This window comes from Salvelinus fontinalis, chromosome 10 (assembly GCF_029448725.1).
Source record: "Salvelinus fontinalis isolate EN_2023a chromosome 10, ASM2944872v1, whole genome shotgun sequence".
NCBI classification, from domain to species: domain Eukaryota; kingdom Metazoa; phylum Chordata; class Actinopteri; order Salmoniformes; family Salmonidae; genus Salvelinus; species Salvelinus fontinalis.
In genome coordinates, this window is record NC_074674.1 from 27,152,259 (window position 1) to 27,162,418 (window position 10,160).

Consider the following 10,160-nt stretch of genomic DNA (forward strand, 5'->3'; position numbering starts at 1 on the left):
AAAATGGGGCTCCTCAGGAAGGTGGTGTCTGGCCAGCTGTGGGGCCCCACGTGGGCCCTCTGTATTCCTGTTTTCTAGACGTCCTTTGATCAGATAATTGCCCCTCAAACCCAGAGTTTGAAGGCCCTGGGAGTCGCTATGGCGACGCAGCTCTCCATCCTCTTTTTCTATTGAGTAGTCTTTATTGGGTCTAGCTTGTGTGGGAAGGATTGCCGGGGTTGCTGAAGGAAACAGCGTGACATGCTCCATGGGGCACACTGGCCAGTTATATTGTATCCCTTTGAAAACCAACACAAAAAAGCATTTTATATGTAATGCCAGTGTTAAATTAATCAGGTTCATGGTGAAAGTTAGGTCTGTATATGATTAGAATACAGTTTACATTTAAAATGTAAGATAGGATACCCTTTGCATGGGTGGACTCCTTCACCCTCCGGAGATTTGCTGAAAATCACACAGAGGGACATGTGTGTGGGTCTGTTGGTGTGTGTTTTGCACAGAGAAAAGCCCTGTGCTGAGTTGAATTGGTCTCCTACGCTGTGCAAATAGCCCATCTTTGTTGCTATGCTAATGCCCCACTACAGACCATACAATGGCTTCCAGATGCATAATGACACAATCAATCAAGCTAGCATCTTGTTTTATAGCAGTGATCAGATCACAAACACTCCAACATACACATCGCACCATACTAGATTCTCTCTCTCTCTCTCTCTCTCTCTCTCTCTCTCTCTCTCTCTCTCTCTCTCTCTCTCTCTCTCTCTCTCTCTCTCTCTCTCTCTCTCTCTCTCTCTCTCTCTCTCTCTCTCTCTCTCTCTCTCTCTCTCTCTCTCCTCTCTCCTCTCTCTCCTCTCTCTCTCTCTCTCTCTCTCTCTCTCTCTCTCTCTCTCTCTCTCTCTCTCTCTCTCTCTCTCTCTCTCTCTCTCTCTCTCTCTCTCTCTCTCTCTCTCTCTCTCTTTTTATTATTATTATTTCTGTTCAGTGCACACTCTCTCTCTAATGAGCCCACAGATTGCAGGTGTAATTAAAAAATATACATACACTACCATTCAAAAGTTTGGGGTCATTTAGAAATGTCCTTGTTCTTTAAAGAAAAGCACATTTTTGTCCATTAAAATAACATCAGATTGATCAGAAATACAGTGTAGACATTGTTAATGTTGTATATGACTATTGTAGCTGGAAACGGATGATTGTACGCCTATGTAGATATTCCATAGACAGAGGCCCATTATCAGCAACCATTACTCCTGTGTTCCAATGACACGTTGTGTTAGCTAATCCAAGTTTATCATTTTAAAAGGCTAATTGATCATTAGAAAACCCTTTTGCAATTATGTTAGCACACCTGAACTGTTGTTTTGATTAAAGAAGCAATATAACTGGCCTTCTTTAGACTAGTTGAGTATCTGGAGCATTAGAATTTGTGTTCGATTACAGGCTCAAAATGGCCAGAAAAAAACACTTTCTTCTGAAACTCGTCAGTCTATTCTTGTTCTGAGAAATGAAGGTGAGAAATTGCCAAGAAACTGAAGATCTCGTACAACGCTATGCACTACTCCCTTCACAGAACAGCGCAAACTGGCTCTAACCAGAATAGAAGTGGAGTGCGAGTGGGATGCCCCGGTGCACAACTGAGCAAGAGGACAAGTACATTAGAGTGTCTAGTTTGAGAAACAGACGCCTCATAAGTCCTCAACTGGCAGCTTCAATAATAATACCTGCAAAACACCAGTCTCAATGTCAACAGTGAAGAGGGGACTCCGGGATGCTGGCCTTCTAGGCAGAGTTGCAAAGAAAAAGTCATATTTCAGACTGGACAATACAAATAAAAAAGATTAAGATGGGCAAAAGAAGACAGACACTGGACAGAGGAACTCTGCCTGGAAGGCCAGTATCCTGTTGTCGCCTCTTCACTGTTGACATTGAGACTGGTGTTTTGTGGGTTTATTTAATGAAGCTGCCAGTTGAGGAGTTGTGAGGTATCTGTTTCAATTTGATGTTATTTTAATGGACAAAAAATGTGCTTTTCTTTCAATAACAAGGACATTTCTAAGTGACCACAAACTTTTGAATGGTAGTGTATGTCCACCATTCATATCAGCGCGCGCACACACATACACACGCGCACGTGCACACACACACACACATTATAGTAGGGGAGTGCCATCGGCTTACTAGGTTATTGGTTTTTAAAACTTGTTATTGTGGAGCTTTCAACTTTGACTTGCTGTCACTAGTTTTGAATTCCTTTGCATTCTTTTTTCTAATATCCCTGTGACATGCCTCAATTGCAAAATACAATTTGAACTTCCTGAAATTATTCATACTAGAATAGACAATTAGCACGTCAGTGATGGATATCAACATTACGCGTTAGATTTTTTTCTTATTGTCATATCTGATCATGTTGCCTTTAATTTTTTGTGTGTGTAAGTAGTTCAGGGATGTTACTGGTGATTTCTGTGATTAGCTCATCCACCAGTGTGTTGTGAAACAAAGTAATTCTTTGCTGTGGGCTGATTTGGGTATATCTCTATACACAATTATTCCTACAAGAAAAACTAAATGATGCTTATACTTCCATACTGCTTTCTATTGCTGATAGATTTGTAAATGTAGGTGACTCAACACAAATAACTATTTTCCCCTAAAAATGCTATGGCAAATGCCTAAGAGATTATACAAAGCTCCAAGTAAGCACACAAATCAACACAGAAGTACAGAAGATTCTGAAATAGGACATGGTTTATTGAACACTACAAAGCATGTTTGACATGGGCATGAGTGATCAGCTCGGACATCCTGCAAACCTGTTTATACAGCTTCGTAAAAAAGTCCTGGTATAATAATAATATGAATAATAATACAATTATTTTTATGAGACAACATTACTATCAACTCTTCCACCTTTCAGTAGACTCATATTTGACTGACTAATGCTACTGAAATGGTTGTAAGATTTGTCTTCTGCATACATCAGTCCCAAGTCTGCAGTCAACCGTTTTACATCATCAACGGATTATGTATTATGCTTATGTTTTGCAGTAGTGACATTTTATTATTTTCTTAAAGGCACTTTGGAAGTCTTTGTTGAAATATGCGTAAATGATGGGGTTCAGTAGAGAGTTGGAGTACCCGAGCCAGTTAATGACGTCCTCGAGCCACTTTGGCATTTGGCACGACTGGCAAAAGGGCATTACCAGGGCGACAATAAAGAAAGGCAACCAGCAAAAGATAAAAGTGCCCATAATTATACCCAGCGTCTTCACAGTCTTGCGCTCTCTGGCCATGGCCATCTTTCTCTTTGCCTCCATGTTCTTATCTTGTCTGCTCTCAAAGAGCGGCTCGGAATTGGGGTTGTTGGGGAGTGGCAGGTTGTTTTTTGAGTTGCTGTGAACCTCGATGATCTCCAGCAACTCGCCGTGCTTGACCGCACCGTTTACGCAGGGGGTTGGTTTGGGCTCCACGCTCCTCTTCCAGCTTTTACTCGGGTCCCCGTTGGTCCTCTTGTGGAAAAGAGCAGGGGACAGTGCCAAACAAGAATCAGACACTTTCTTTTTCTCTGTTTTACGCACTGTTCTCCTGATTCTAAACCTGGCGGCTTTGAATATCCGTCCATATAAGACCAACATGAGTATCAACGGAATGTAGAACGCGCCGAATGTCGAGTAGATTGTGTACCAGGGGTCTCGACTTATCATGCACTGCTCGGGGTTTGCTATGTCCTCCGCTTTACTACTCGGCTGGGAACGCATGATCAACATGGGTGGAACAGAGATGGAGAACCCGACAAACCAAGTGACACTGATCAGAACCGCCGCTCTTCTGGGCGTCCTCTTCTTCATATACTCTATAGGTTCGGTAATGGCCCAGTACCTGTCCAAGGCGATGGCGCAAAGGTGCAGTATAGATGATGTACAACATAACACATCTAAAGAGATGAAAATGTCACATGGTACCTGTCCGAGAGTCCACCTGTTTAGGACTTGGTAAAGGGCCGCCATGGGCAACACCAGAACCGATACCATCAGATCAGTCACGGCCAGAGACCCGATCAGATAGTTCCCTACATTCTGAAGATTTCTCTCCATGGCGATAGCTGCAACCACACACGCGTTCCCAAATACGGCACAGAGGATAAGCACGGCAAGAAGAAAGGACGTGACGATTTGGGAACTTAGTTTCACCTCCGCATCAGCTGTCGAGGTTTCGTTTTGAAAATCAAATGGAAACCATGCGGCCGTCGTGTTGTTGCTTTCCTCCATGTTGATGAAAAAGGAAGCGCTCCTCAGTTACTACGTGTCAGTTCCAGTGCGCAACAGAGCTCCATCCTTGGAGAGCATTTGGTGATCTGAGTTGGATTCTTTGCGCCCTTCGCATAGCATTGCATACACTCCCTGTGCCGGGGGGTGAAGACTGACGAAACCGTATATTTATACCAGTGATGGAAAATACGTCAGTTGCCTGTGGGTTGAAATAACGATTTTCTGTGCGCACCAACAGTTGGGCTCTCTCTGAGAGAGTGCGGGCAGTGAGATGCAGGCGCTATCATCACTAGGACATTACCAACAGGTTTTGATAGAACAGCAATGACAGTGAATAGGCATGGAATATCCCCCCTCCCCCCAAACACACACCAATTTGAAAGATTTATGTATTTATTATTCACAATGTTTTGTCAAGAGCAATAGCAATTATTCTCGAAAACCACAGCTTGAACGGAAACAGTAGGCTACATATGCCTATCATTTCTCAATGCTGAAAATAATAAAAACGAATCTGCCATTGCTGTTCTTGCTTCAAAATAAAGATGTTGAATGTATATAAGTTTCCCCTCGGATCAGAGAGGAAACTTCTATACCCCTCGATGTGAGCAACAGGGCTGATGCTGCCACCTGGCGTAGGCCTAGATGGCAGCGTGGATGACTTGTTTAGTATGGTACATATTTTTCTTCTTTTTTTGTTAGTATGGTGCATCTGACTCTCCGTAACTACAAGCAATGACGTATTTGTCCTCTAACTTTCTGTAGTCCACCAAATTCTTCTTCAATTAATATGTAAATTCCTCGTTTTGAGGGAATGCAAAGGAATTTGGAAATTCCAGGTAAGATATTTTATGTCTTAAGTATGGCCATTGTTTGAAATACCATCGTCATAAACATTTGCATGGAAATTATTTGGCTAAATTTACAAATTTTGGGCTATCAACTCAATCGCCGCCCGAGACTAACGTTAGGGGTATTTTGTTGTTGTTTTGGTTTTTGCTTGCTGGATTTAACGTTAGCTCACTGGATAGTTTTGTCATTGGCTATCCCTATAATATAAATAGTACGCCAAATTCATATTAATACACATTTACGAATATCCAAATGTAAATGTTTATTTTTAATATCATGAATTTGTCGTACTATTTATAGCGCTATAGGATCATGGCCCTGCACGGTCTGAGTAATTGAACTGGATCATCATCATGGTAGCTAGCTACCAAGTTAAATAGAGTAGATAGGCTACTGTTTCTTAATTTTAAGTTTTGTCACTTATGCTAAAATGTAGGCTATTGTGTTTACGAATATAGCTAGCTATCTACATTGAGATCAGGCCATTGTGATGGTCACTCCAATACCTTGACTTTGTTGTCCTTAAGCCATTTTGCCACAACTTTGGAAGTATGCTTGGGGTCATTGCCAATTTGGAAGACTCATTTGTGACCAAGCTTTAACTTCCTGACTGATGTCTTGAGATGTTGCTTCAATATATCCACCTAATTTTCCTTCCTCATGAAACCATCTATTTTGTGAAGTGCAGCAGTCCCTCCTGCAGCAAAGCACCCCCACAACATGATGCTGCCACCCCCGTGCTTCATGGTTGGGATGGTGTTCTTCGGCTTGCAAGCGTCCCCCTTTTTCCTCCATACATAACGATGTTCATTAGAGCCAAACAGTTCTATTTTTGTTTCATCAGACCAGAGGGCATTTCTCCAAAAAGTATGATATTTGTCCCCATGTGCAGCTGCAAACTGTAGTCTGGCTTTTTTAAGGTGGTTTTGGAGCAGTGGCTTCTTCCTTGCTGAGCAGCCTTTCAGGTAATGTCGATATAGGACTCGTTTTACAGATACTTTTGTACCTGTTTCCTCCAGCATCTTCACAAGGTCCTTTGCTGTTGTTCTGATATTGATTTGCACATTTCGCACCACAATACGTTCATCTCTAGGACACAGAACGCGTCTCCTTCCTGAGTGGTATGACAGCTCTGTGGTCCCATGGTGTTTATAGTTGCTTACTATTGTTTGTACAGATGATCGCGGTACCTTCAGGCGTTTGGAAATTGCTCCCAAGGATGAACCAGACCTGTGGAGGTCTAAAAGAAGGTCTTTGCTGATTTCTTTTGATTTTCCCATGCAAAGAGGCACTGAATTTGAAGGTAGGCCTTAAAATACATCCACAGGTACACCTCCAATTGACTCAAATGATGTCAATTAGCCTATCAGAAGCTTCTAAAGCCATGACATAATTTCCTGGAATTTTCCAAGCTGTTTTAAAGGCACAGTCAACATCGTGTATGTAAACTTCTGGCCCACTGGAATTGTGATACAGGGAATTAAAGTGAAATAATCTGTCTGTAAACAGTTGTTGGAAAAATGACTTGTGTCATGTACGAAGTAGATGTCCTAACAAAACTATAGTTTGTTAACAAGAAAATTGTGGAGTGGTTGAAAAACGAGTTTTAATGACTCCGACCTTAACTTCCGACTTCAACTGTAACAGGCTGACTTACACCGCTCGGGTCGCTGCGCGAGTGTTGCAAAATAAATGTAGAAATCTATGTTATTCAATTATTGCACCCACAATGCTTGCGTGCGCCAACGAGCGTCTGCTTTGCCAAAGGCTAAAATAGAAATTACTTCTATTTCTGACGCAGATCGCGCTGCAAGTCCTGCCTCTCCCATCTCCTTATTGGTTTTTAGAAACAGGTACCCACGTGCCATCTCATTGGTTATACCCACGTGGGTGACTGAAAGACGAACGAGGTCAGTGGCGGTAATGGACCTAATTTATGAAAGTTGCCAATCGCAATATAAATTCAACAGAAGAAAAGGCCTGTAAGGAAGAGAGATGACTAGAAACGATTCGGTTGACCGTTTTATGTGTGGATTATTTGGCGGAGTAGAGGACCTTGTGCATTTCAGGTAAAATAACAACTCAATGTTTATATCCCAGGACAAATTAGCTAGCAAGTGCAAGCTAACTAGCTAAATAGCCATAAATGTTTAATGCTTTTCGACCTGTCTCCAAATTAATATAATTGGTTCAGAGTTTGTTTGATATTTTAACCTGCGTGTTGTGATCGCGTTTGGTGTGAGGGGACAAAATAAATATATGTTCGATGGTGCACGCGCGCAGCCGGTTTGGATTCCGTGTAAGTGCCGGTAAGAAAGACAGAATAATGGAGTTGTGTGTAATTGGAAATCAAACATTCATACAGGTTAGTTTGTTTAGTATTTTGCGAGATTATTTTTGACCATTTTGTTGAGCTGACTACAAGACCACAGTGGAGTCCTTTTTTTTTACACTATTTACAACAAGCACACATTTCCTGACCTTGCTTTAACCGTGTCTGGAAAGGGGCAAAGTTACACCTTCGTCTTTGATAATGTGGTCGCCCATCAGCTAAGCATGTAACAGTGGCCAATGTGGACCTACATTTACATAACCTTTTAGTCATTTAGCAGACACGCTTATCCAAAGCGAGTTACAGTAGAGTGCATACATTTTCATACTTCTATTTTCTAATTTTTTTCATACTGGTCCCCTGTGGGAATCAAACCCACAACCCTGACATTGCAAGCACCATGCTCTACCAACTGAGCCACACAGGAGCTACAGTGTATTTCATTGAGAGACACTTACACTACTGTGCAGTGTGGTCTACAGGTACTACTCTGGTTCTAGTCTGACTGACCCGTAGAAAAGAGCAACGCCTTCTCTTGTGGAGGTACCCAGGTTCAAGTCACCATACGTGGCTGCTGTAAGGCTCTTCAGCCGGTGGCCGTGGAGGGTTTCTTCTGAGGTTTGTCTCACTGCTTTATTGGTGCAGGGCTTGCACTATGTTTGGTGCTCATTTATAATCTGTAGTATAAATATGCCCTGCTATGGTGCGCGATACACACACTTGCACTGCACATCCCAATGAAAAACATGTTAAGCAACGTTAAGTCTGTACTAGCGGTTGATATTTGTGTTTTGATAAAGTCGCTATTCTTGTTCCAAGAGGAGTTCAATTCATTTTGGTTGATTGCTGTTAAACTCAAGCCCTTCCACAAACCACTCTCTTTATGTTTTGCAGTCTGTCTCTGTGATATGGGTATTTTAATTGGGAGGACTAGTGCATGTCAAAAAGCCCTCAGTTCTGCCCAAAACGAAATACTCTCTATTGCCTCTGAGTGTTCTCTCACAATGACACTCGACAGACTGATTGGAGTACTCTCATATCATATGTGAACATCATGTGCAAAGGGAACAAAGGGATGTTAATGTCCCCTCCCCTTCCAAAATTCAAACGATGCGAGCACCTGCGAAATCATTATTTGTCCAAATGATCAGTGACAACATATAAGAGTACATAGATGTCTACTTAAGCCCCTATAGCTGCAACCCCCGTGGCCACATCTTCTGTAAGCCCTGCCTTCACACGCTGGACAAGAACAGGCCTGCCAACACCACATGTCCCTTATGCCGCACCCTCATCTCACACACACTTCTCCAGAAAAGTGAGCTACAGTGTGAATTTATGGTGCATACTCCTCCCAATGGTTCCCTTATTGATAATGACTAGCTGTTTTATCCATACTTGTAAATGGTATAGATGCTCTTTGATGAGAGTTTTAACAACATTTGTTTAATTGCCTTTTGCTTTCAGAGCTTAACCAGTCAGCTAAGACTTTCTTCCCAAAGGTCACCAATCACGGAAGCACAAAAAGCTAACTGTGCAAAATGGCCTCTTACCAACTGCCTAAAACATTTCAGCATATTTTGGGGTGAGGTATATTGTGTATTGCTTGCAGTCAGTGGTGTAAAGTATTTAAGTAACAATACTTTAAAGTACTACTTGAGTAGTTTTTTGAGGTATCTGTATTTTACTATTATTATTTTTGACAACTTTTACTTCACTACATTCTTCATTTTGGCTCCCGAGTGGCACAGTGGTCTAAGGCACTGCATCTCAGTGTAAGAGGCGTCACTGCAGTCCCTGGTTCGAATCCAGGCTGCATCACATCCGGCCGTGATTGGGAGGCCCATAGGGCGCAATTGGCCCAGCGTCGTCCGGGCTTGGCCGGGGTAGGCCGTCATTGTAAATAAGAATTTCTTCTTAACTGACTTGCCTAGTTAAATAAAGGTTAAATTTTAAAATATATATTTTTTTATACATTCCTAAAGAAAATAATGTACTTTTTACTCCGTACATTTTCCCTGACACACAAAAGAACTTGTTACATTTTGAGTGCTTAGCAGGATAGAAAATGGTCCAATACACATTCTTATCAAGAGAACAACTCTGGTCATTCCTACTGCCTCTGATCTGGCGGACTGAATAAACACAAATGCTTAATTTGTAAATCATGTCTGAGTGTTGGAGTGTGCCCCTGGCTATCCGTAAATGTCAAAAACAAGAAAAATTGTGCTGTCTGGTTTGCATAATATAAGTCATTTGAAATGATTCATACTTTTTCATTTACTTTTGATACTTAAATATATTAGTGTTTTACTGAGTGACTTTTACTTGGGTCATTTTCTATTACGGTATCTTTACTTTTACCCAAGTATGACAATTGGGTACTTTCTGGGTGATGTAGTATTCTGCATTCTGCTTATTAGTGCCTACTGTCAGGTAACTCACCTGTCACCTCCATATGTTACTGGAATCAAGAGCACGCCTGAAATGTGTTTCTATTATTTTTGGGGTGCATTTCTGAAGGTCATATTTCAAAAGTTCTCACATAAAGCAGTTGTGTAGATAGGCTTATTTCATCTTTTGTGACAGTTGAGCATGTTTCACCATCAATCTTTTCACTGTCAAATCCACAATTGTTTTATGAGGGATATACGTGTGATAGAAGTGAATATGAAAGAACAAAAATGATGATTGTTTAAAAAAATCTG

General features: G+C 41.5%; 1 protein-coding gene across 1 annotated transcript; it reads right to left on the bottom strand.

The window, feature by feature from the left end:
• Nucleotides 1-2,730: 2,730 nt before the first annotated feature.
• LOC129863892 (5-hydroxytryptamine receptor 1A-beta-like) lies at nt 2,731-4,540 on the bottom strand. Its single transcript, XM_055936283.1, has one exon. It carries the CDS (start codon nt 4,266-4,268, stop codon nt 3,036-3,038), a length of 1,233 nt encoding a protein of 410 aa, XP_055792258.1. The 5' UTR covers nt 4,269-4,540; the 3' UTR covers nt 2,731-3,035.
• Nucleotides 4,541-10,160: the final 5,620 nt, after the last annotated feature.

Coding starts and splice junctions, on each gene's coding strand:
- LOC129863892 (XM_055936283.1), bottom strand. CDS start 4,268: ATGGAGGAAAGCAACAACACGACGGCCGCATGGTTTCCATTTGATTTT.